Raw genomic sequence first — 27,869 nt, 5'->3', positions numbered from 1 at the left:
CCAAATAATAACTAGCCGGCAGAAAGGAAGAGAAGACAAAGTCTAATATCTCTAACCAAAACCCCTAGATTGATACAGAAAAAAAGCAAAGCTGAGTATCGCATTTCTTTGATCCAGAAAGGTAAAAAGTGAGATGGGTTTTCTTCAATTCTCATGATTGGCGTCTCTTTTATCAAGAAAGGTAAAAAGTGAGATGGGTTTTCTCCAATTCTTATGGTTGGCATCTCTTTGATCCAGAAAGATAAAAAAGTGAGATGGGTTTTGTTCAATTTTCATGGCCTCCCAAACTGATTCTACCGTAGAGGCCAACGATAAACAATAACTCCCCCCTAGCTTACAACTTTCTATCATACTGTGCTCTCCAAAGAGTAACCCTTCTCACTTTGATCCATAAAGAGCAAAAGTGAGATGGGTTTTCTTCAATTCTCATGGCTCACATCTCTTTCCCTTCTAGCATCAACACTGGTAGTAGTAGTAGTAGCACAAGTAGAACAAGTCTCACCTGTTCCTTCTCCTCTTCCCACATGTCCCATGAATCTAAGCTATGTTCAAACAATCCCATGGGACTCCTCTTCTTGCCAGCAAGATAAAAACCAGACCCAGAATGAAATCTGCTGTCAGACCCTTGTCAGTCTATTCGGCGTCGGTCTCGCCCAACATCTCAAACAAACCTCCCTCTTCAACCTCCCCAACCTCGCCACCGCGTATTCCTGCATCGCAGATTTTCAGTCCCAACTCACCTCTCTTAATCTCCATCCCAATCTTGCCTTTAACTGCTTTGGCTATCCCAGTAGGTTTGTCATCGGTCCTAGCGTTTGTGCCGGCATCCAGACCACACAGGATTGGGTCCGCAAACTCGGACCTACTACTTCCCTTGATTCCTCCTGCAAATCCGACCTCTCTGATCTAACTCTCTGCCATGACTGTGAATCGTCTGGATTTCAAGTCTCCTCCCAGTTGACTTCACTTGATGGTAATACTTCGCATTCCACTGACTGTTTCTATTTCGCTGTCCTCTATGCTGCTGGTATTGCTAATGACTTGGGCCCTGAGAATCCAGGCACTGCTTTTTGCACATTGGGACTACCTCTTGCCTCAACACCAATTTCAGACAAATCTAAAAGCCACATTGCTCTGGTTTTTGCCTTGACTGGAGCAGGAGTAGCAGTTGTTTTCATGTGTTGTTTGATAGGTGGGTATTTATGGTGGAATTCGCGTAGGAAAAAGGAAGCTGAGAGTTTGAGATTAGGGTACTGGGATCCTGAGGTGCAGAGCTCTAGACCACATTTGCGACCCAACACGGGGTCAATCTGGTATGATTTGGGGGAACTCGAAAGAGCCACGGATAATTTCTCTCAAAGAAATCTGATCGGACGAGGTGGGTGCGGAGTTGTGTACAAGGGGATTTTGTCTGATAGAACTCCAGTTGCAGTGAAGAAGATTATTGAATCAAATTTTCATGGCGAAACAGAATTCTGTAATGAAGTAGAGATCATTAGCAACTTGAGGCATAGGAATCTTGTTCCTCTCAGAGGCTGTTGCATTGTAGAAGACAATGGAGAAGATATAGAAAGACAAAAGTTTCTAGTCTATGACTTTATGCCCAACGGGAACCTTGATGATCATATCTTCCCACAGGGTAGTGAGAAAAAACTATTGAGTTGGCCTCAGCGTAAGAACATAGTGTTGGACATGGCCAAGGGGATTGCCTATCTTCACTATGGCGTCAAACCCGCCATCTACCATAGGGATATCAAAGCCACCAACATACTATTGGACGCGGAAATGAGGGCAAGGGTGGCAGATTTTGGACTTGTAAAGCAGAGTAGGGAAGGGCAATCTCATCTCACTACAAGAGTTGCAGGCACACATGGTTACTTGGCTCCAGAGTACGCCCTCTACGGGCAGTTGACAGAGAAGAGTGATGTTTATAGCTTTGGGGTGGTGGTTTTGGAGATAATGAGCGGGAGGAAGGCGCTCGATTTGTCATCCTCTGGGTCGCCACGAGCCTTGTTGATTACGGATTGGGCTTGGTCGCTTGTGAAATCTGGGAAGATAGAGGAGGTTTTGGATAAGCCGATGAGGTATGGAGATCCCAATTCCAACCCCAGAGGGATCATGGAGAGATTTGTTCAGGTCGGGATTTTGTGTGCTCATGTGATGGTTGCTTTGAGGCCTACCATCTTGGAGGCATTGAAGATGTTGGAGGGAGACACTGACATTCCTCAGATACCGGATAGGCCATTGCCTCTCGGCCATGGATCACTTTACATAGATGGAAACACATTCAGTGTGTCACCCACTTTGAGCGGCCCGTTCTTGAAATCAGGAGACATGCTCAGGTGAAAATGTCTGTAAGAAATGTTTTCCATTACCTATGACATAAACATACTGTACATACAAAGAAACCCACTAGTATATTTGTATATTATCTTTTGCCTATGCAAGGCTTGCAGAATAGTTATACAACATTATAACTACAAGTATCTATCTACTTTTGGGAATTCATGCGAAAGCTACCGGCCTAAAATGACATAGGTTTCAAACTTCGGTTTCAGAATGTGTTTCATTCCTCACCGAAACTGAAATTTCGAACGAAATCTTATGAAAACAAATAAAATAATATTTTATCCCGTAGAAAATTTCGAACGAAATTAATTTCGGTAATTTCGCCTGGAGTCTCGTTTTGAGTTTACCCAATTTCGGTTTCGGGGTTGACCGAAACCTGAAATTTAGGTCCAAAATTTCAGATTTCCGTTGGAATTTAAAACCTAGCTATCACCACAACACTGGCATTGGTTTGAAAAGCCGGATGAAGTGGCCGACACCGAAAGTACATCGCCAAAATCTGAAATTTTGGTCGAAATTTGGGAAATTTCATTGTACCGAAATGTTGAACAGCTAACATTTCCACCGAAATTTTATACATTTAGGTGAATTAAAACAAAAAAAAAACAGAAAATTTTGTCAAAATTTTACATGATTTCGGCCGAAATTTCCACCGAAACCGACACCAAAAACGACATTTAAAACCTTGGAATGAAGGGCCTCCTCTTCTTATCATTCTAATGTTGAAAGGCAAAGAGTAAAAGCACACCATTCATGAAGGCAGTGATGGTTTTAAAATGAGGCAGATCACTAGAATATAGATACGCGTGTTAGGTAATGTCAATGGTCTATCTACATATCCTAGGAGAATCAACTCAATGTAGAGGTTTCATGTGTCTTAACATCAGATTGAGTATGCATGTCCGTCTGGTGACTAGATTCGGGTCCGTTTCACATCATTCTCTGGGACACTTGCATCACTCCCGTTGCCCTGCAGAGACATCATTCAGAGTGCAGAAATCACCATATCCTCTATAGAAAGGGCAAGGGACAATATGCAATGAAAATTACAAAGAAACCATACATGAAGTAGATAATTTAAACCCATACAAGCAAAATTAGAATGTCTACCTGCGACCCAACTAGTGATGTAACATAAAAGAAACTGTAACTTACAGTTTCATCGGGAACAATTGCATATCTTTCTGACGGCGAAACCCAGACTTTCCCTGTTTACACAGAATTAGTAACGTAATTCTGATGCCAGGACTATATATATCCACCCACCAAGTAGAAAAACAGTGGAAAGAGGGGAATGCTTACCTGAAAAAGACTCAACTTTTGAAGACTCTATCTGTTGGGAACTAGATCCATCCATGCTCAGAGCCTCTATAGCCTTAGGTGTATTTCTGCAAGTTCCCAAGGGAACAATGGGTTAGTTCAAACGGTGGTTCATGTATACCAAATAATCATACTTAATAGCTCAGAGCCAATCAACATGAGATGCAGTTCTTTTCCAATTGTAATTCCGAAGAAATGATTACAAATGTAGATTTCAGATGAATCCAGCAATGTGGTACCAAACTACGAACCAATAATTGTAAACAATTTAAAATAAAATTTAGCCATCACAATGTTGCCGGCCTCAGATTGATTTGAAACAGAGAATAACATGGTTTAGAACTTGATTTTTTCTCCAAGCCCTTTTCACATACAAGTTTAATCTGTAGTAGTCTTTGAAACTTCATGCAGACCTTTCACATTTCAACTGTAATAGTGATTTAACTTAAACCGTGGTAATTGATATACGTTTAACTTTCACATTTCATTCTGAATTAATTCTCTAAGTTGGTGTACACAAAATACAGATGTCAACCGAAAGAGAATAAGAGTCGACCAGATAGATTTCCTAGGATGGGCCATAGCACTTTCATCTCTTGAGCACAAAAAGGCATCATTTTGTTTAAGCAAGTTGAAATATCACAAGCATCATATTCAACTCATTCTCATAAATAAGATAAATGAGCACACAATTAATTCCAATTGGAGAGTATATAACTCCATCAATGTTATATCAGGAGAATCAAGAGCAGCAAAACATCATAAAACCTCACTTAACAAGCCCCTTATAATGTTATATCTGCATATTTTACCAGTTGACCAGGTTACTTTTTTACAATCGACATGAACAAACATGCACACACATGTTTTCTCCTGTCTCTGGAACACTTTGAAAAAACCAGGCTATTGATCAAGAATATAATCTGGTTAACCTTTACAAAAGACTAGAATGGATGATACATCTAGAATTGCCAAAGATTGACTACAAACTGGACAGAAAGGCTTCTGTAGATCTTGGAATTTGCCAAATGTATACGCCAACAAGAGATAAAAGCATTTCATAAGAAGTGATGACTTATGAAGAATGCATTAATTAACGAACCAAGAAAACCCCAGAAAGATGCAGGAATAATCCCAACAATAACCCCAGAAATATATAATTTTTAGATTTTTCATCCTAAAGCATGCCGTGTGATGTAGGCCCGGGAGAGAAAATAGAAGAAAGGGGAGAAAAAGAGAAGAAGAGGAGAAGAAGAAGAATAGACAACGAATAGGGGAAGAAGAAGATGAAATTGGGGGAGAATAGAAGAAGAGACGCATTTAGGGAGAAGTAGAAGAAGAGACGCATTTAGGGAGAAGTAGAAGAAGAATAGGAGAAGAGCAGAGGGAAGAATAGAAGAAGAAAAGTAGAAGGAAGAGAGGGAACAAAGAAATCTGGGGGAGAAGCTCTCAATTAATCTTTATTCATCAAAAGTTAAAATTCTTAATACAATGAGGCCTATATATAGGCAATGCAATGGAAATAACATTCCATGGAAAATAAAATCCTAGAAACTAATAACATGGAAATAAAAATCCTAGAAACTAAATAATATGGAAGTAAATTCCTAAACTAAATAACATGGATATATAAATCCTAATGGGCAAATATGCGACTTATTGGCCTATTATCTGCATCACCGTGACAATGAAACATAAAGAAAATAAAAAATAAGGTAGAGATCGCCGCACACCTAAAACATTTTTATGAACACTCTTTTCTCGAGGAATCCACAACAACGTTGGCCTGACATGGTGAATGAAATATCCTTTACAATTGTCAAGAACCTCATGTCCTCATCCACTATATGACCTTAACCGCCAAGGCCCTGGGTAACAATGAAGTTCCTCCCAAACAATAACAGTGCCCACACTTAGGGCTGCAAATGAACCGAGCCGAGCTGAGCTTTGGGGTGTTCGGGCTCGGCTTGTTTAGTTTTTATGAAGGCTCGGCTCGGGCTCGTTAAGTGGAACGAACCGAGCTTAAGCTCGGCTTGTCTCAAGAATGATAAAAACATACATATGTGATCTGTGGGATTGGAGCAATTGGTAGTTTCACAGATACGACTCACTATTTGAAACATTGGTCCAGTTGAAAATGAAATTACCTGTCAATGGAATCCCCATGTCCGAGCTGCCCACTTGTACCCCTACCCCAAGAAAAAATGCTTTGTCCTTCTGTAACTGCAAGTGTATGCCTCCATCCACAGGAAACCTGGACTACTATCTGCAAACAGATCCAACAGAATCTTTGTGAGTGGCTAAGGTAAAGACAGTTGCACTTCAGAAAAAACCTTCCCTAACCATGGTTTTAAATTTCGGCCGAAATTTCGGATTTCAGTTGGGACCGAAATCAACCAAACCCGAAATTTTGTTTTTCTCCCAAATTTCGGAAATTTGATTTTTTTTTTCAAAATTATAGTATTTTTTCCAAAATTATAGTATTTTTCTGAAATTTTGGCCGAAATTTGGAAATAATAATTAAATTTTTTTCTTGTTCGAAACCGAAACCAAAATTTAAATCCATATCCCTAACTAATTATCGAAAAGAAATCACTCTTTTTCGAGCTAAAAAGTAACTGTCAATCAAGCTATATCAACCAGTTTTGTGAGCATGAGAAACGAGACTTTGCCTGTTCATGTGGAAATTTAACTTGAACTGGAGAGCAGTGATCAACATTATCACCAACACCAACCTGTCCAAACTGTACAGATAGGAACTATTAGCAGCTACCAAAAGGTAGTGTTCATATGGAAAATTGTAATCTCATGCAAATAGAGAAGAAGGGCTCAAACATTTAACGGAAACTAAATTTTTCCAAGATAAAATCAGGCCACGAATAAACCCCTCGAACTACATTTCGTTTCACGCCAACAAGAATGAACCATATAAAAAAATAAAGTAAATAATTTGAAGTGTAAATAGTTATTATCCACAGGAATGCAAATGTTAAGAAAATGAAAGATTAAAGATAAATGAATAACTAAAGCCATTCCGTGCTGGTATCGTGGCATTCAAGTAGACAATCAATTACATGGCTCATATCATCAAAATAATCAACACTGGAGGAAAAAGAAATTTACTCATATTTAATGAATTTTAAGGGAATGAAATAGAAACAAATTTATGTATATGGAGATGAAAAATAAAAGAATTAAACTAGTCTCGTGAAAAAAAAAACTAACTAAAATCAAGTCTATGACAGATGGGTCACATCACGCTGCTATTAATAGGTCTAAACACCCATTTGTTCATGTTCAATTGTCTTCATGTAATGTTTTTTTAATTAATAAAGTACTCAAAATTACAAGAAATATTCTTTTTAAATTAAAAACTCTTGATGCATCAATATTGGAAACAATATTTTACCTAAAAATGTGTCTATTGTACCGCATCCTGATTTTAATCTAATGGATGACAAAAAATCATGTAATGTGACCAGAGGGTCTTTTGGACGCATGGATTTTAAGTTCCAATCATATGGAAAATCCCGGCATACAGATCAATACTAGTTGGTTGAATAAATTGATATTTTATAGCGGTCAAGGGGTGCAAGTTATTTATTGGAGGCAAACAGAAGCTAGGATATGTCAATAGTTCGATTCAGCCTTCTAAACCTGAGACCCCAAATACGGTGACTGGGAGTCAGATAACCTATTAGTAATGCTTTGGTTATTGAACCCAATGGAATCTCAGGTGGTCAGAAGTATGTATTTCCTTTCGACTTTTGTAACTTGTACTCTTACTCCCTTATATATAAGTCAACAAGAGGTAACTTAATGGCTTGATCTCTCCCAATTTTATTTTTTGTGTGGTGGCTCGTCTCATGTGCTGAAGTTGTCATAAGGAAATAGACAGTTAAAAAGGAATCACAATTATGCCAACATGAACAAAATAGTAGACAATTCTATCAGATCAACTTTAAGGCCTAGATTTTTTGGTGATACAGCCAAATGTACTTTCAATGTACACTTATTTCAATGAAAACTACTCTGATGCATAGTTGCAATTTATAAGAATGTGAAACAATTTAGATGACATAAGTTCCTGACAAGAGAGAAAAAAACCTTATTCCATCCCCAGCCATAAAGTTTTCCTTCAGTGGTGAGTGCCATAGTGTGTCGCCAACCCCCTGATATCTAAAAAATTGAACCATAAAATACTGTCAGGACCATAACGAAACAAATAGCAAAAGACATATTATGTTGTCAACCCCAATATCTGAAAATTTTGAACCAAAAAAATATTGCAAGGACCATAACTCAAAAAATAAAAAAAGATATATGTAATGTGTTAAAGCGCCTTCTCCAACAGCTTAAGCTTTTGGAGTAACTAGTTGTTTCACATGGGAAAGGTCCTGAGTTCAAACCTCCTTGATGTAAAAAATCCACATGCAATGGTCAAGCCAAAAGTGGAGCCACATGTGCCACGTGCAGTCCAACCCAAAGAAAGAGGGGCTACACGCGAGGGGGAGTGTTAAAGTACAAAAGATTAAATAACGCCTTCTCCAACAGCTTAAGCTTTTGGAGTAACTGGTTGTTTCACATAAGGGTAAATACCAAAGCATACTTGTCAGGTGGATAATTACTAATTACTAAGTTGGTTACTATTAGTTAAAATCTGTTACAGCCACAGATTTTTTTTCTTTTTTATTTTTTTAATGAAGTGGCAAAGCCTAATCATTATAGTTGGACAAATACCAAAGCATATCTTCTATTATAATTGATGACAAATCCTAATCCAATGAGGCCCAGAAATGACAAGAATGACACAGACATATGTATGTGGATCGGCCAGACTTAATATTGAAGAATCAGAAATGGATGTGACTTGGACTGTCTATTTAAAATACCTTGGTATCAAAACCCTTCAATCTCTGGCAGAGAAACTTTCTTACTTGAGGTTGGTGGCAAGATGGGTTATCCTACATTCCTACTGCCTTGACAATCGAGCTGCCATTTGTATAGCATCCAATCCAGAACTTTGATAGATATTAGAAGGGAATTCTAGCTCAAAAAGGCATTCCGCTTCTTCTTCTCAGATTGATGTTTCAACTAAGCTAAGTTCTCTCTTGCTATTATCTTCATTAAAATTCAATAAAATTCCAGTTCATATCAGTTCTTTGCTCAACTTCTTGTGTTTTATATTCATTTCCAGCACAATTTCTGCATTTTCTGCTCGTTTTCTGCACTTTCCAGCAACATACTGGTTTTAAGACTGTTTTGATCAGTTTTTGTGTTCAATTTCTGCTGATTCCGTTCCAAATAGTGTCTCTCATCAGATTTTATAAAATTAAGTACCGCAAAAATCTACATCACTTGCATCTTGTTTTCGTATTCACATTGCATATGCATCCAATGAATTGTATAGGTGACTAAACATTAATTTCAATGGGTTTTGGTGAAGCCTTAGATTTAGTGTTTTGTGGGTGCAGTGAGAGGAGATAGGAAAAGGTTGAAATGGTGATGTTACTAAAAGCCCCAGACAAATTCTCGTCAATGCAACCAAGAAAATGGAAGTTTCAATCCCGGTTCTTGGCAGAGACAGCATAGACTTGGTGAGTCGCAATTAGCTTTGGAAAGTTCATCAAGTTTCCAAGACAAAATTTTGTTTTTGACAATGTTGCAAAAGTTGTCATATCCAGTGCTTAGTCTTCAACAACTGGAGTTAAAGTCAGCAAAGTTTTGATCCAACTCGACTAGCCTTTTGGAATTTTCTCTAAAGAGATGCATTAACCACAAAGAAAAGGAAAACAAAAGTAACAAATCATTATTGTAAAGTATAAAAGATTAAATTACGTCATCTCTAATATCTTAAGCTTTTGGAGTAATTGGTTGTTTCACATGGTATCAGAGCAAAGGTCCTTGGTTCAAAACTCCTTGATATAAAAAAAAATCCACATGCAATAGCCAACCCAAAAGATGAGCCACATGTGCCACGTGTAGGCCAACCCTAAAAAGTGGGGCCACACGTGAGGGGGGTGTTAAAGTATAAAAGATTAAATTACGCCATCACTAATAGCTTAATCTTTTGGAGTAATTGGTTGTTTCACAATTATCAATGAAACATAAAAGAAAGTGAAGACCTGGGACACGGATTTGCTCTTTAATGCCTCCAACTGATGAGGAACGAGGTGATCCTCAAAGTCTCCATGTCCTAGTTGCCCATATTTACTCCATCCATAGGTGTACAAACTCCCGGAAGCTGACACAGATATTGTATGCCGCCACCCACATGCGACCAGCAACATCTTTTCACCCTAAAAAGACTAAATTACTATAAGATTTGCCATAAAACAAACAAGAATGCAGAACTAATATGGTGCAAGAAACTAATTGAAACAAGTACAATGTGTAAAAAAACTATCAAAATTTACAAAACACTAACGAAGGAAAAAGAATATTGAACAAAGCTGGTGTAATAAACAAATAGAATGTACTCACCATTCAAAAAAAAAAAAACAAGTAGAATGTACAAGTAGACTATCAAAATTTACAAAATACTAATGCAGGACAAGACAATATTGTTTGTTTAGTACAAATTCATAATTTGATAATCACATAATTACCACAAAAAAGAAAAAAAAAGGATCATGTAGGAAAGTGCCATATTTACAGACACATGTAATGCTCTTGGCATGAAAATGCACCACATCAAATAATAGAAACCAAAATATTGACTTGTCCTAGACACTCTTCAACCAAAAACCAATGTCAGATGGGATCCACTGTGCAGATATGTCTCTGTTCAAAATCCTTGCCAACTTATCCAAATTGTTTCCACCATGTTTAGAGATAAGGACTTTATCTTGTTCGGTTTCTTTTGATATTATTGTGACTTGTCCATCGAGAAGTAAAAAATATGTCAAATCCTTCTTGATTGAAGAAAACAGAGAAGAAAAGAAGAGAATAAAAAAAGGAAGAAACTGTAAGGTACGCCACATCCTTTTTGGGGATAATGAATTCAAGCTAGAACCCAAGCTTGTCTCCTCTCTATTATGTAACTTAAAAACAATTTACGTAGTTGCTCATTGGCTAAACACAAAACTGCATGGGCATCATTGTAATCAACCTTTTCACATGTATATGTCATATACAAATATTAGAATCCCTTTCAAACCCAACAACTTATCTACACCATACTTTTTTGAATAGCGACTTATATACAATTAAACACTATGCTCTTACCTATATAAGTCATCTACGCTACTCTCCACAGTTCTCAAATTAATGCATTTTTTTTTTTTTTGAAAGATGACAAATTTTATTCCAAATGAAGTGAAAGAGGGGACAAGTTGTCCCCAACAGGTAGAAGGCCAAATAGCCCAATTACATTGGAATAAATGGTACATTAAGGGCCACCCAATCCAACCACCATTACATTTCCGGGACGTTAATAGTTAACGATTCCAGAAGAACACCCTGTTTGGCTAGTTCATCCGCCTCAACATTGGCTGAGCGCCTCCTATGACTGATATTAGGCCCGATCAGCCTCACAAGATCCAATACTTCCGCTATATAATTTTAAAGCCTCCATGGTCCTGTTGAATTTCCGTTAGCCCAGGCGATTGCATTAGCGGAATCCTCCTCTATAATTAGAGGCGAGGACAGGTTCGAAGAGATCCATCTGATGCCGATTAGAAGGGCTCTAATTTCCGCTTCATTAGCGTCGCAGATGCCGATCGGACCTGAATATGGCATTACTGTTCTCCCTTGATCGTCACGAATTAATGCATTTGGTCATAAAGTATCAATTTGTGAATCCATAAATCATTTTGAGCTCGACTAATGGCCTTTGTGAAGATGTCTAATAACGGATGGGTCGATTATAACATACAGAAATGAAATCAATCTTCTGGGGTAACAATAGCAGATGTAGTACTAATCAACCACGATAGCTTCATCCTCATGAAAATTTGTATTTGAGGCAATCAAATTAGCTCTTACTGCCTCCATAAAGTGGTGTACACGGAGGAAGAAAGATATCAAACTCGGTGAAGAGCGAAAGATATCTAGTGGAATGATGGGTATCTGGACACCCCTGCTCAATTAGCATCATTGTCGGCAACCAGATCAAGCGAGGATGATGATGGAAAAGGATATCCATGCCTAGTTGTCTTCAGTCACCAATATGCACCGAGAAAGAGTGGCCAATAAAATACAAGGAATGTGATATTGGAATAGTGTTTGTTTACTGTTTTAAGTTTAGAGGAAGGAGATAACGACAAATATTAATCAGTGTTTAAAAACGCGAATGTGACGCGGAACGCGGCCAAGAAAAATCCTTGTCGACTCGACGCGGACGTGGCCAAGAACGTGGTTGATGTGATCATAACTCGGGAGAGTCAAAGGAGTTTTTATTGACTCTGTAGGGCAAAACGCAAAATGCAGATCCGGTGCAATGCGGAACGCGGCCAAGGTAAAAAGGAATCGACTAGGGCAAATTCTGAGTCGAGTCAATGAGTTTTTAAACAATGATATTAATATTAAAATACGAGTTAATGATAAAAGAGGAGGTAGACACAATATTCAATAATAAATAGCATTTTACTTGATAGTGACACGGTACAATAATATCTCGACACGCCCATGTTAAGTCTGACAGTTCTAGCAGTACGTTTACAGGTGTCAATATGTGTCGATGCATGTGTCGGTGTTGACATGTGTCTACACGTGTGTCTAATGAAAATTCAAAGTGTAGGCTAAATCATAGATTAAAAGAAAGGGAAGGAAAAGGGATGGAGGGAGAGAAGAGAGAGGCCAAGAGGAGATGGAGGGAGAAAGGCAGTGGCTCACCTAGCCATGAGAGGGAAGGAGAGGAGGAAGCTTGCTCAATGCAAGAGGAGGAGGAGGAAGAGGAGGAGCGAGCGGGGGTTAACTTTTCGATCTCCCAAAAGTAGGGTTTTGGGGGCTTTGTTTAGAATTTTGTAAGACGAAAGGAGTATGGTTAAGTGAGATAAGTGGTGGGCCCAAGGAGCTGATCAATAGGATAAAAGAAAGGGGAACCAAGAAGGGTTAAGTGAAATAAGTGGTGGTCATAGGGATGGCAAATAAGATTTTTAAAGGGTTTTAAAAAGTTTTAAAAAGTTTTAGGTGGATTATTAAAATATAAATATAAGTCTAAATAAAGCATAAATAAAATGAAAACAACTAAATCTATCCAAGAAACAAATAATCTTAATGCTAAATCACATCAACACCTACTGTCAAATTATGCCAATGCTCCAAGTCCATCATCTGAAACACGCCGTGAAAAAGACCAGTAGATCAATACCTCCCAAATCATCTCTTGGGACGCTAATTACGTAGGATAGTAATTCTGGCTCTACTAGGTCTGACAAAGAGAGTCCATTACCCACTATAGCAGTCGAAAACTTGTCAAACCATGTGTGAAGTGTTTGTTTCAATCTAAAAAGAGACTCCTTAACCCGATAAACTAGTGATGAGCTCAAAGGAAGAGCAGGACAGATAGGAGCAATATAATCTATCTCTTGGAGATTTGCACCATTGGATCCATTTCCTCCAATTAATGCCAAACCTTGTTTTACATAAGGTATACATCAATAATGGCCATTCGAGACTTTTATAGGCTTTCTCGAATCATTCCAAACAAGTTAGACTTCTTTGTAGAATCGAAAATCTTAATTCTAACTACAAGTTTAAGAATCATTCTTACAAGTTTCAACCCATCCAAAAGCTTATTTATTACATTAGCAGGGATCATACGTCCAGATGCTAAAAAACAACTTCTTGCATTGACTTTTTTATAGGTATATATTATAAATTCTTAAATTTGTATCCACTAGAACCTCCCGCTTATGGAATTCCTTTATTGATTTGCAATCTAAAATTCAAAGTGGAAGTGACTATTTAAGACACACACACACACACCCCCCCCCTGAAAAAAAAAGTGACAAGTGAGTTGTCTTACTATATAAGCTTTGGAGAGTTCCGGAATATAAATGCTCTTTTGAAAGCTTTATCAAGTGCTCCTTTGACAGGAGGGTTTTAGTCTTGAATAGATACGCTTACATACAAGGTTATCTTGCTTAAGCAGGTTAAATTAAATCAGGTATAAGTTGTCATGTATCCTTCTTGAGATGGCTTAGGAGTAATGTTGACACTCTTTTCATTCAAGTTGTAGAATCTGAGTCTCAAGATGCCTAATTTAGCGTGACTAATCACCCAAATGAGAGCTTGTTTATTATCCCCATGGTTTAGTTGTCAATTATGTCTCATCCAAGATGGAATTTACAGAGCAGTTCACTCCGATATGAAACCGGAATAGGAATTTTACCCGGAAGTACTAGCTAGTGTTCCAGTCAGTTCCAGACATAGTTTTAAAACTCGCCCAAGTCGACTCCCTTTTCCCTCGGCCGCATTCCGCGTTTAGCCTTACTGAGTCAATAAAAACTCCTTTGACTCTCCTGAGTTATGACCGCGTCAACCGAGTACCCGACCGCATCGTCCCGAGTTGACTAGGATTTTCTTCGACCACGTTTTGACCCGCATCCGCAATTTAAAGGTAATCCTAATTGTTCTGACCGCTCCAATCATTTGGGTTGCTCTAGTTTGTGCTGGTCTGTTCAGGTCAATTCTATTATATTTTTATATTCTACTACCATTTTTCCTAGAAAATTAGATACCTTCAAGGGCTTATGCAGTTGGAAAACATGCTTTCCGCTAAATGTAACAGACAGAAACCAAGCCAAGGCTACTGTCAGGAGAGAGTAAACTCTCTAAGTAAGCTTAGGAATACACTCAGACAAGTGACAACAAAGATTCCTCCGTGGAATGATCTCTTGAGCTGTCCGGATTAACCAGAAAGAATTCCTATATTGTAAATCCAGACCTTTCGGTATACTAGTGTGTAGAAACACTAATGTCTGCATTTAGACAGAAAATTCTATCCTTGACAGTGGTCTAGATGCCACTACACCCAAATTCAAAGAGCATGGCTCTAAGGGAGAACAAGGGCTCCTCAGTCATGGGGTTTCAGTCCACTTTGGGGATATCCTCTTTCTCTACTCCCATTAACCTTAGTTTCTCGTATGTTTTGATTTTATGTTGCCTTTTCTTTGTTCTTTTCTTTTATTACCTTTTGGCATGGGGCAACTATATCCCCTTCTTTCATACCGCTCCTCGTTTAGTGAATTCTTGATTTCTCTCAAGTAAAAAGTGAAAAAAGCTAAATAAAAAATTAACTATCAACTGAAGAAAACAATATCTAGTAAAGAGTAGCAAGGAGAAAATAAGGAGACGCATTTTTGCAGAGTTATACAACATCAGGTGAAGATATGAAATTGTGAATAAATCTGCACAAAATAACTCATGTTTGGTAGTACCATTCATAAAAAAAAGGAAAAAAAAAACTCATGTTTGGTAGTTGGTTTGCATACATCAACAGCAGAAACTTTCTCCGGAACAAGGCGATCATTTCTGTCACCTAAGCCCAAATTTCCATACCGACCCCACCCCCATCCATATAGATTACCATCTTCGGTAACTGCAGCCGTATGTTCAGCACCAGCTGCAATCATTTTGATGGATATTCCCTACAAGTTGCAAGAAGAAAAAAAAGATCAATTACATATAATCCATTATAAAGAACATCGCCACCGATTTGACACATAAAACCTGCCAAAAAAAAGAATCAGAATTACAAGGAGGTGCCACTAATAATTTCCCATGGGAGATGTGCACTAGGCATGGTGATCTAGAAAAGATGGACATTTATTTGAGCAATGATGTGTTCCAAATGTAATAGTAGGTTGCAGAGCCCTAGCCAGTAGTTACATATTTCTAATAAATTAGTAGACATAAGAAGATAAAAATATATCTAATAAATACTTGGCATACCACAAAAAGAAAAAGAAAACATGAAGAAAAGATTATGGATACACATGACCAGTAATTTGCTTCAGGATTATGTGAACCTTCTAGCCTCCCCTGAACAATAGGGTTGCCAATGGGCCAGAGATCCAAATTTAGGATCAGATAAACAATCAGGCAAGATCCAGTTCCATCTATCGGATTTAATTGGAGATCCAATAGGGAGCTGACATGATTACAAAAATGCCCCTTAACATTTGTATCTGTTAAAGTATAAAAGATAAATAACGCCTTTCTCCAACAGCTTAAGCTTTTGAAGAAGTGGGTAAGTTACCATGGTATCAGAGACAAAGATCTCGAGTTCAAACCCTCCCGGATTGCAAAAATCCACATGTGATGGTCGGCCCAAAGTGGGACCACATGTGCCACGTGTTTGCCAAGTGGGCCACACGTGCGGGGGAGTGTTAAAGTAAAAAAGATAAATAACGCCTTTCTCCAACAGCTTAAGCTTTTGGAGAAGTTGGTAAGTTAACAGTATCGTTTATGCAATACACATGGTTACATTTACGTAATTTGGCTACTTATTAGTCATTTTACTTTCAAACCCACAATGCATAAACCCTAATTGACGTCATCTGGCTGCAATGGTTTTCTTTCTTATTTTTGCTGTAAATGAAAGCTTACCAACCTTATGGACATCATTGTGAACTGAGTGCTTCTCATACACGTGAAAAATCTTGCTACTTATTATTTTTGGATAAACACATTTAAAACAATGATATGTTGATGTCCAAGAAATACTTTTAAGTCTTTTATACATTTCGTACAAACAGGATTAAAACAATGTAGTGATTACAACCATGTTATTATATCTTTTTTTGTATGACCAAGTTAAAATATGAATATTAAAACAATACTGTAGACGAAGAAGTTTAAAATGAAAGGGTTCATAGTTGACTATTTCATTTTTTGGATCTGAAATCGTATCGGTTTTCGGATTCTAATCATTTTTTGTTGGATCCTGAATGGTCCCACAGACAGTCCTAATCTGAGTAGGCTTGGATGCAAACGGCTAAGATAGGATCTAAGGAGAATCCAATTAAGATCCAATCTGATAAGGATCCAAATGAATTGTGGTTTAGGCATGCCACCTATTGAAAGCCCTCCTGAACTGTTTAATTAACCTAGCAGGTAATTTGCTAGCTTTGAAACTTGTGCATCCATGGCTTCAAATTTCCACCGAAACCAACAAACAACTGAAATGGTTCTATTTCCATCGCCACCGAAATCGATACTAAAACTAGCAAATGCAGAAGTGGAATACTATATCAGTCTGTTTTACATAATTGTATTTAAATGAATTGCATGTGAAACGTGGTGCATGTATGCTAAAACCAAAATCACAAATGCATAAGTGGAATACTATATCAGTATGTTTTACATAATTATATTTACATGAATTGCATGTGAAACGTGGTGCATGTATTATGTATAAATATTTATATGAATTCATGTGAAATGTGGTATGTACTTAATTATCAGACATGTGTGACAACACATGTCAGTAAATGTTTGGTGTTATTAAACCATTATGGATGGTTGTCTTGCTTATGCAATGGTTTCTAAGTGTGTTTTTGTGCTTACTCTAGTATTTCTTCAAGTTTCACTTACAATTCTATTATTCGCATATGTTTCCATACATTTCGGTGATTTTATAGGATTTTGACGGAAATTTTCAACTGCAACCAAAACATCTCCGTTTTCATGGTGACCGAAATCGAGACTGAAACCTAAACCTTGTGTATCTATAATTTCAAATAGAGAGACATGCTAAAATAGTGCTAGCTTTATATAATATGACTTTTCTTATAGAAATTTGGACAGTAATTCACACTCGAAATAATACAGAGCACTCATCCAAAATATCTTACGAAAAACAGAAGTAACATAGGACACCTGAAAGGCTTGTATTTTTTGCGGCACAAGTGAGTCCTCGGTTGTACCAAGACCAAGTTGTCCATTTTGATTCCGCCCCCAACTTCAACAGAAAATAAAAACACAATAAATTAGTGGATGGACATGAAAAATACAATTCCTAATTTTTTTTCAAATTAACATAATCCATGTATAAAAAATTAAGCAGAAGCTATAAGAATAAACCAATATCAATAAGGCATGCACTTAAGAGGAAGCTTCAAAAAAAAAAAAAAAAGATGCTCTCTAATGAAAACCATCCATTTGACATCTAACATTACATATAAAGTAAAGAAATCTAAATACAAGAAAAGATCATTTTATCTAGCATGGAGCGCCTCAAATGCTACTAACAAATGCAATTCTGAATGCTGAATTTTAGTCAAAAGTTTTTAAACCTTCAAAGCACAAAAACTTACAACTGACATAGCCATCAGCGAAGCCCACATGATGCATACAAAATATAAAGGAGAAGAGCTTCACATAGAGAATATTCCACATCCATGCATCGTGAACTTCATTTACTTTAGCTGCTGCAACTTTAGCATCGAATCATTGTTTTAGATTAGTTCACTACAACAAATTTATTCCAATGTGAATTATCAGCAGTTTTCCCATTTGGCCCTTATACTCACGCATACTCTCTCTCTCTCTCTCTCTCAGCATCATTAGAAGCTTCTCAGATGATTGATATGAGTATCACCCATCACCTCTAACATAACTCAAGTCATATGTTGATGTAGACTTTTTGAAGGTCTACTTCTGAAATTGAAAATTTCAGCAAAAATTGATCAATAACAATGAAAATTCTGTTCAAACACAGCCCTAAAACCAGTATGTTGCTGGAAATTACAGGAAATGAGCAGAAAATGCAGAAAATGGATTGAAAATAGATGAAAAATAGAAAGATAAGGATCGAGAACAAGAACACAATGATAGAAACTGAAATTTTATTCAAAATAGGAAAAACAACAAAGGGATACATAGATCAGCTGAAGCCTCAAGCTGAGAGGAGGAGGAGGAGAAGGAAAGCCTTCAAATTCCATGACCTCCCCTCTAACATCACTCAAAGATCCCTTTACATGCCGCAACAATCAACAATCTCTTCTCCAAGCTGGAGTTTTACACTTATCTTCAAAAATCAGCCAAAATCCCTAAACAAAGAAGCTCTACCCCTATTTATAGAGGATTCCCTCACATTCAAATCATCTATATGCCCCTCATTTAGTCAATTATTACAAGTATATCACTCCTACAATACAACCTATAAAAGCATAGAAATTACAACCAATGCCACTAAGACTATTACAATTATGTCATCCTACTAGCATAGGCTCGTTATACTTTGGATGGGACCCGGTCCTCATCATATGTCCTCCCATGTTCCTTATTATGGACTTATGGTCCTTTTCCATAACAATGGGTGACAGAAACTTCTCTTACCATCACACATGTTGATCCCGTGCCAATTTCATCCCCACTCGTTTCTTTTTGTGTTCTAGATCTCTATCTTGTTCATCAATAGTTTTTCCTATGGCCCTTATAAAATTCATTTAAAGCTTCTTGGGTAATTGATACAAGTGTCACATATCACATTTCAATTGACTTGAGTAGAATGTCTTCCCATGTTCTTTTTCTGATTCATCTTGCATCATCATGAGTGATGGCTCTTCTATTTTCATCACACATGTTGGTTCTATGCCAACTTCCTCTCCACTTAGTTGTTTTTGTGTTTCAGATTTCTATGGGGTTCCTAGCATCCAGCAAAAAATATTTCCCATCTCTTAATTTACTTAACCTCATTGTTTATGATTACCCATTCTTATATTCTTGTCAAGGATCTATGAATGGGGAAACTTCTTGCTAGAGGCACGCACCGATCTAATTTAAACCTATTATTTGCCTCCTTGGGTTTCTGGCCTTCACATGCTTTTTCTGCGTCATCAAAACAAATTTTGATGAGCATCCAAACATTCTATCAACAACTAACAAACTGCAAATAAAGAAAACTAAAAAAAAAAAAAGACAATGTGAGCAAGTTAAAGAATAAATGCATAAAAATATATTAGGCATTATATATGTAGACATTATAAGAAATGAAAAACTAATTATATAATAAAATAAAAAGTAAGAAATAGGATTAATACAAACATGGGTCGAGATCCAACAACATAAAGATGAACATATATCAAACAAAATGATAAAAGAGAATAAAAACATGCAAACACCACCAAATTTCACAAATTGTCACCAAAAACCACGCATGTCCAATCAATCATGCATTCTTTTGATCAAGGTTTTAAATTTCGGTTTCGGTGCCAGTTTCGGCCACCACTGAAATCGAAATATTTCAGTTTTGGTGGAAATTTCGGCCGAAATCGTTAAAATTCTGGTATTTTTAAAATTTTGATGGAAATGTCTAAAATTTTGGTGGAAATTTCAGCAATTTTGATGGAAATCTTTAAATTTCGGTGGAAATCTTGTAAATAAGCATAAAAATGAAATTTCGATATTTTGCCGATACTTTGGCGCCAAAATTTGTCCAAATTTTCAACGAAATCTTGTAAAAACCCGATTCATTGTGTATTTTGTTTCTATCTTCACCGAAACCGAAATATTTTGGCCAAAAGTTTAAACTATGCTTTTGATGGATACGAGAAAATGGAAAAATCACCATATGACACGATCTAACTCCATCAGGTCAATTAAATCTTCAACCAATGCCTTTAATCTTCAATTTGAATTAAGAACGCTCATATATGATGGAATGATCCAAGAGAAATCAGCAAAAAAAAACAAAAAAAATTGTTAGGGTTTGAGATGCAAAGTGCAACCTAACAGGCGTCGCTCACACAATAAACATGCATCACGGCTCATAAATGCAGCAATTATGCAAAACACAATCAGTAAACAGTTTGGGTGTATATATATATATATATATATATATATATATATATATATATATATATATATATACGTGTTGTCTAGCCTAAGGACCGCACCAATTGGACGAGTAATGTATCAATCAAAATTCAAGACAATGACATGGACCTAAAAAAATTATTACTTTTTGGTTCTTGGCCATGGTATAAAATGCAAAGAATTTATGCTACCCTACTATCTATCCATCCCAACAACATATTTGAAAACCTGTCATCAAAATAAATAAACTATGCACGAACATAGACAAAGAAAAACATTAATAACAAGTCCGCAATTCTCGTACAAAATAGCCAGCTCCAAAAAAATCAACATGCAGTTCTTGAATGACGCCATTCCTTACCGCAATGACAACATTCCAATGTTAAAAAAACAAAACAAAAAAAGACAAAAGAAGACAGAAATTCATGGATCAAACAAATCTCACGATGAAGTTGAAAGTAAGAAACAATTCCACTTAGGTGAGATTAAACACATAATGGGAAAAAAAAAATTCAAGCCTTACGTATAAGCAATAAGTGGAAGCATAGAAAGGCAGAAGTGTAAGCGATAACTTATCTAATAAGGCATTTTGACAAACATGAGACAGAATTAAAAATAAAAATAAAAAAATTATATGTGCCTGCCTATGCATATAATTTGTATGAACTTTGAAGTTTGAACTATGAACATATGAATAAAAGATGGACAACATGGCAAGATAAAAAAAAACACCATGCTTCACAAATGAAAAGTAATGGGTTCATCAACCAATTATCAAGAGAGATCTAATTTTGAAAAGGTTAAAAAATTAAAATAAACAAGTCGTGAACACTAGCTAATTTGGGTGTTCTCTCAGTATGAAACAGTATGCAGTGAAATTACACTAACAAATCCACCCAAAATTCATAATAGAGTTATTATGAGAAAAGGTATACATGTTTGTACAACAAGAATGAACTATTATCAGACCAAATGCATGATTGAAATATAATAACTTGATCCATTCAAACAAGAATTGCTAAAGTAGCAAAGTGAACTTTATATCAGAAGGATGTGTGACAGGTACACAGGATACCAACCTCTGCACCTCGCCTTGCATAGTCACAGCTAAACAATGGCTATCCCCACAAGCAATTTGTTTGATCTTCACACCTTGGAATACTTTGATTGGTTGGGGAGTAAACAAGTCGCTAGAATTGCCATGGCCCAACCTTCCGAAGTCTCCCCTACATAAAGACAGCAAGTACTAGGAATCGGATTATATGAATCAAACGGAACTGATATCTGCAATTTTGGACAAATGACATTGATTGTAAAATCACAAACGAGCCAGAATGAGTAAACTTCAAAAATTGGACCATACTTAAGATACTTTTAAAATCTTCTTAATTGTGCGAAATTATATGGTGGGCGGCCACATGCACATGCAGCCCAAAAAAACAGTGGGGCCCACATTGTTTGGGTGATCCTGACCATTTATTTGTTGGGCCTTAACGTAGATAGGGTGTGCCCAGAAAATCTTCTCCATAGATTAATATTCTTCATCACCGGTTTTTCTTTATATATGAGGAAAATGATTGTGAGCTTGAAGCTCATATAGCTTATATGAGCTTGAGGGTCCAAACACATGGGTCCCACATTTTTTGTGGTGATCCAAACCATTAATTTGCAAGGCCCCATCATAGATAGGGTGTGTACCAAAAATCAGATCCATTGGATCATCCTAACTCTTCCAAATGCGGAGGGCAAAAATGGGCAGATTTGTGGCAAACGGTGTCTGTCCATTTTGCCCTCCACATTTGGATGGGTTAGGATGATCCTATGGAGCTGATTTTTTGTACACATCCTATCTATGTAAGGGTCTTTCAAATGAATGCTTTGGATCATCCTAACAATGTGGGCCCACATGTGTTTGGGCCCTCAAACTCATATAAGCTATATGAGCTTCAAGCTCACAATCATTTTCCTCTATATATATATATATATATATATATATATATATATAGAGAGAGAAAACGGTTCCTACACATATGTGTACATAAGTTATCTACACACTAGCTTAAAATACAGTGGGGGCCACATTATTTGGGTGATCCAAACCATTCATTTTTAAGGCCCTCACATAGATAGGGTGTCCACAAAAAATCAGATCCATAGAATCATCCTAACCATTCGAACTGTTGAGGCAAAAAATGGACTAATTTGTGAAGGTTTAAAGACATCCATTTTACCTCCACAAATCGTAGGGTTGGGATGATCCTATGGATCTGATTTTTTGTGGATACCCTATCTATGTGAGGGCCTTAAAAATGAATGGCTTGGATCACCCAAACAATGTGGGCCCCCACTGTATTTTAAGCTAGTGTGTAGAGAACTCTCTACACATATGTGTAGGAACCGTTTTCTCATATATATATATATATATATATATATATATATATATATATATATATATATATATATAGAGAGAGAGAGAGAGAGAGAGGAAACTGTTGGTGAGCTTAAGCGCCCCAATCACATGGGTCCCACATTTTCTGTGGTAATCCAAACCATTCATTTGCAAGGCCCTATCATAGATAAGGTGTGTACCAAAAATCAGCTCCATAGGATCATCCTAACCCCTCCATTTGTGGAGGACAAAAATGGGCAGATTTGTGGACAAATAATGTCTGTCCATTTTGACCTCCACAAATGGATGGGTTAGGATGATCCTATGGAGCTGATTTTTGGTACACACCCCATCTATGTAAGGGCCTTTCAAATGAATGCTTTGGATCATCCTAACAAAGTAGGCCCCAATTGGGCGCTTAAGCTCACCATAAGTTTGGTGAGCTTAAGCTCACCAACACTTTCCTCATATATATATATATATATATGAGGAAAAGGATTGTACGCTCGAGTGTACCTAACCTTAGGTACGCTCGAGTGCCAAATCACATGGGTCCCACATTTTTGTGGTCATCTAAATCATTCATTTGCAAGGCCCCATCATAGATAGGGTGCGTAACAAAAATCAGCTCCATAGGATCATCTTAACCCATCCATTTGTGGAGATAAAAATGGACAGACACTGTTTGTCCACAAATCTGCCCATTTTGCCCTCCAGTTTTGGAGGGGTTAGGATGATTCAATGGAGCTGATTTTTGGTACACACCCTATCTATGATGGGGCCTTGCAAATGAATGGTTTCGATGACCACAAAAAATGTGGGACCCATGTGATTTGGCACTCGAGCGTACCTAAGGTTAGGTACAATCGAGCGTACAATCCTTTTCCTCTATATATATATATATATATATATATATATATATATAAGAAATCTCGTTGTTCTTCTCTTTTCAGCGAGTGGAGTTGACATTTCGATAGAAACTTAGCTTTTTTATCTGAAAAGTTGTATGTTTAACATATTTCAACCAAACATTAACGAAATCCCAAAGTTTCGGGTAAAATCTGGCATTTTTCCGAATCAAAGTCGAATTCATTTCGGTAGCAACTGAAATCAAATTATTTTACCGAAACGAAATGTTTCAGATATAATTTAAAACCATGATTATATTTTTTTATCAAATGAGGATGCAACATGTGCGAATGCTATAATGATAGTAGTGCACTTGTGCATACTAACAAGATGATCTCCAATCATTATAGCATGTTGCCCAATGTTATATGACCTCCAAAGCATCACACTAACAAGATGATAAGGCCAGATGTAAGGAAGGGTACCCCACTGGCATACACAAGGCCTTTCACTTGTGGTAACTAATCATAAAGCGCACTAATACTACCCATCGCCTTGCTAACTATGCTTGTAAGTTTAAGAGAAATATTGTTTTTTGGCATTGGAGAGATCTTCCTACATTAGTTAAAGGCGTAGTGAGATATGATTTATTGGAAATCCCTAGCATTCGTAGCAGGTAAGATTTTTGTAGATTTGTTGGTTTTTTTGCTTCTGGAAGTAAGGTTGTTTATCCGCCTCTGTCCTTTTGTGACTCCTTGGGCATTCCAAGCATTTGTAGCAAGTAGGTTTTTTGTGTTAGTTTTGTAGATCGGGAGGTAAGGTGGTGTGCCCTCTCTTTGTACTCTTTTATCATATCAATAAAATTTAAGGTGTCAGCACGGGTTCCTAGATAAATTTCGGGTTAAAAAAAAGTGCACTAACACTATAGGCTGCATACACCAAGCCTCTGTGCAACCCTCATGTTGTATGACCTCCAAAGCGCAACACTATCAAGGTAACAAGTCTGAATGTGTGGGAGGGTACCCCATTGGCATACAGAACTCAATGAGCGTGGCCCCACTAAAACCCTATCCAGAAATTGTTACATTACATAGAATTACTTAGGTTTCTGGGTTTCTCAAAATCACACATAACACACTTTTCAATAACAAATCCAATTAGTAATGCATCATAAAAACTCTTGTATTCAATTAAAAACTCTTGTATTCTTTTCTTTTAATCAATAAAGTTTAAGGTGTCGGCCAGGTTCGTAGATAAATTCCAGATTCAAAAAGAGGCATCATAAACACTCTTTAACAAGAACAAGTTGGACCAAGAAACGATAGTTCAAGACATTCATCAAATCACAACAGCCTACTCATAGCTAAACATAACAGGTGTTAAAAAAATTATCAATTTTATTATTACTTTAATATTTCATTAGCAAACAAGCTTAACGCAGCTAGTTTATCAGTCAATTAGCTACGGTGAGCATCTATTAGACCTTGGCTATGGGATATAATATTTTAAATATTATCATATCCTACCAATGTCTTCCCTACTACATTCTCTGATAGTTGGCATCTGAATTAAGTAATCAAGTAATCGTTTAGCAAGGACTCACTTAGCAAAACGATATGATCTTAGCATGTATGTGTACCATTTGGTAAAAAATAATAAATTAATCATATTTCAGAAATCCATGATACGAAGAACGCAGAAATAAGAAAAAAAATAACAGGAAAAACACACCATCCCCAACTATATACTTGCATCCGAGATTCAGAATATGCAGTTGTATGATCAGCGCCACAAGTAATGGACACTATGTCAAGACCATCCAATGCACTCATTAGTGTTGGAAGGAGTCGGTCTTCTGCATCTCCATGGCCCAACTGTCCATCCTCTCCTCGTCCCCAAGAGCAAACAACATTTCCAGCTGTAATATATGAGCAGATTGTTTCAATCTTAGTACATGCCACTCTACACCCAATTACTAAGAGATACGAAAAGGGAAAATCCTCAAGCATAAAGGCTAACCACGGATCTATAAAACCAACAATTAATAACCATTTTTAATACAATTAATTTGTGAATGTCTGAAGCATGTGGACAGCTAAAGTCTAAATATGCATCAAAGATTAAACAAACCCTATAAATAACATTTGACATTTCACCAATCACCGATGATGAGGACTGGGTCCCAACCACAGTATAAACGGGCTTAGTGTAGTGTAGATGGCATAGTAGTAATGAGCCTAAGTGGATATGAATGTAATTTCTTGATTGTGTAGGTTTCTTTGTAAAGGGGGCAAACTTGTAATAATAGTGTGAATGAGAGGCCAATAGGCCATGTAGTGAGGATTTTTGTAATTGTGAGGGAAATTCAAATATTAAATTTAGGAGGGAAAGCATCCACTATAAAGAGGGTAGTCATTTGAATTTGAGGGGACTTTTGGATGAGATTTGAATAGTGGAGCTGAAACCCTAGCTTGGGGAGAGAATTCTTATAAAAAGGAGCTTTGATTGATATTTGAAAGGATTTCCTGCTCAAGAAGGCCATCCATTTCTTCTTCATCTCAATTTGAATAGTGTACCTTCTACTCCTTCTTATCATTGAAATCCAATAAAAAAATCAGTTCATTTCTGTTCTTCATCAGTATCTTGTGTTTTTCCAGCAATTTTCAGCACGCACGGTACCTTGGAGATTTGCGGCCTATTTTGATGAAATTCTAGATAGAATTGGGGTGGCATCAATCTCATTTAAGCATGTTAGGTGTTCGGCCAATGGTGAAGCGGATGGCCTAGCGAGAGAAGGGGTCCACAAAGAAAGTCTAGAGTTGTTTGATTTTCTTCCCCCCCTAGCTTTGATTGTAAATTTTTTCTGTTTTATTTCTATCATATCTTGGTTGTAATCTGTTCAGAGCCCTTCTCAGTCTCTGTTTCTACATTAACCATGACCATATTATTTCCCTCTAAATTACAAAGGCTCTGTTTCTTTCGAAAAATGGGTAGAAATGGATGTAAATTTTGTTTTCTTACAATCTAAACAGGCCCAAAGGGGGGAAAAGAAGAATAACAACAACATCATAAGACATCATAAGTTGAAGTTCCCTATATAAAAAAAAACCCTTGAAATGTGATGATTCAAGTAACATTTTTTTACTGTGTAATCAAGCAATGGAAAAGCAGGAAATTCTGAACAAGATTCTTTTTCCCAAACCTTTCCAGGAAATTAATTCCTGCAATTCAAACAGGACATAAGAAAAAGAAAAAAGAAACAGAATAAGAAGAAAAGCTTACAGAGTAGAGCAACAGAATGACTTGCTCCAGCAGAGATTAAAACAACTCTAGTGATTACACTGCTTTCTCCTTCCTCTTTCTCCATCTCTTCACTCTAACAAACCCACTCTTGTGTTTTCTTCTTTTTCTTCTTCTTCTTAAAGAGACAATAGGAGAGAAATTTATAGGACGAAACAGAAAGAGCATGTGCTGGTTCTGACTTTGCTTCATGGCGAAGAAAAAAAAAGCCATCGCATTCATTGCCTACCCACCAAACCCCGCCTCGTTCTGTCCTCTCATCAAATCCCCACCACACACACACTCTGCTCTCCTTGTCTCTGGTTTTTTCTTCTCTACATATGATAGACTCAGAAGAGGTGTGGATATCAAACTGGAGGGGTAGATATAAAGTTTCTTAGGTTCTAGACTTCTAGGATATTCTTTCTTAGGTCCAATGTCTCCATCAAAATCAAATGCCAACGTAGAGGGAAGTTGTAAAGGAGGTGGGCCCATCTCCCTGATATTTGAAAGTGAGATTGAAATTGGGAACTAAGAGACTAGCCCCCTTTGTTTTTACTTGGAACAGACCCCTGTATGACAGCTCAATTTAGACTAGAGGACGCTGTCCCTTGAAATTGATAAAGAAGGGTGGGCCCATCTCCCTAATATTGAAAGAGAGATTGAAATTGATAAAGGAGGTGGGCCCATCTCCCTAATATTGAAATGGATGGGTTTTGATTGGTGCTCGGCTCTCTTGACTTGCATTCCCGGGAAAGCAAATCCCTAGAAAGCAGCCTCTTTTTTCCTTGACAAGACAGAATTCTGGTGTTCACTTGCTTTTCGGGGAAAATAGAATTAAACATGTGGAATTTCTAAATAAAAGCCCACTTCCCCCCTTTTTTTATTTCCCACAAAAAACACTCGGATTTCGTTT

The 27,869-nt window shown here is 37.1% G+C and overlaps 2 protein-coding genes across 3 annotated transcripts; one reads left to right on the top strand and one right to left on the bottom strand.

The window, feature by feature from the left end:
• LOC143864748 (putative receptor-like protein kinase At1g11050) lies at positions 1 to 9,388 on the top strand. The gene is made up of 2 exons (XM_077375551.1): positions 1 to 2,342; positions 9,144 to 9,388. The coding sequence occupies exons 1-2, from the start codon at positions 409 to 411 to the stop codon at positions 9,154 to 9,156; spliced, it is 1,947 nt and encodes a 648-aa protein (XP_077231666.1). The 5' UTR covers positions 1 to 408; the 3' UTR covers positions 9,157 to 9,388.
• Positions 3,116 to 27,237, bottom strand: LOC143864749 (ultraviolet-B receptor UVR8-like). Of its 2 annotated transcripts, none has more exons than XM_077375553.1 (12): positions 26,957 to 27,237; positions 25,406 to 25,592; positions 21,516 to 21,662; positions 17,497 to 17,578; positions 15,108 to 15,263; positions 9,795 to 9,968; positions 7,777 to 7,848; positions 6,342 to 6,413; positions 5,817 to 5,935; positions 3,652 to 3,737; positions 3,460 to 3,557; positions 3,116 to 3,319 (listed from the first exon to the last, which is right to left on the bottom strand). In XM_077375553.1, exons 1-12 carry the CDS (start codon positions 27,039 to 27,041, stop codon positions 3,263 to 3,265), a joined length of 1,335 nt encoding a protein of 444 aa, XP_077231668.1. In that variant the 5' UTR covers positions 27,042 to 27,237; the 3' UTR covers positions 3,116 to 3,262. The 2 variants fall into 2 exon arrangements, with proteins under 2 accessions (XP_077231668.1, XP_077231669.1); XM_077375554.1 differs by having other exon boundaries at positions 3,505 to 3,557; positions 26,957 to 27,232.
• Positions 27,238 to 27,869: the final 632 nt, after the last annotated feature.

Source organism: Tasmannia lanceolata, unplaced genomic scaffold (genome assembly GCF_043159265.1).
Source record: "Tasmannia lanceolata isolate RefF3 unplaced genomic scaffold, GAP_Taslan_0.1 ptg000054l, whole genome shotgun sequence".
In the NCBI taxonomy this organism is placed as follows: domain Eukaryota; kingdom Viridiplantae; phylum Streptophyta; class Magnoliopsida; order Canellales; family Winteraceae; genus Tasmannia; species Tasmannia lanceolata.
This window is presented reverse-complemented; position numbering and strand designations above follow the sequence as displayed.

Excerpts from the sequence above, each read along its gene's own strand:
- LOC143864748 (XM_077375551.1), top strand. The coding sequence starts at position 409 with ATGGGTTTTCTTCAATTCTCATGGCTCACATCTCTTTCCCTTCTAGCA.
- LOC143864749 (XM_077375553.1), bottom strand. The coding sequence starts at position 27,041 with ATGGAGAAAGAGGAAGGAGAAAGCAGTGTAATCACTAGAGTTGTTTTA. Across the intron at positions 17,579-21,515 it reads ATGCAAGGCGAGGTGCAGAG|TTGGGGGCGGAATCAAAATG; the intron begins GTTGGTATCCTG and ends TTTCTGTTGAAG. Across the intron at positions 9,969-15,107 it reads AGAAAGTTTCTGCTGTTGAT|GGTGAAAAGATGTTGCTGGT; the intron begins GTATGCAAACCA and ends TAGTCTTTTTAG.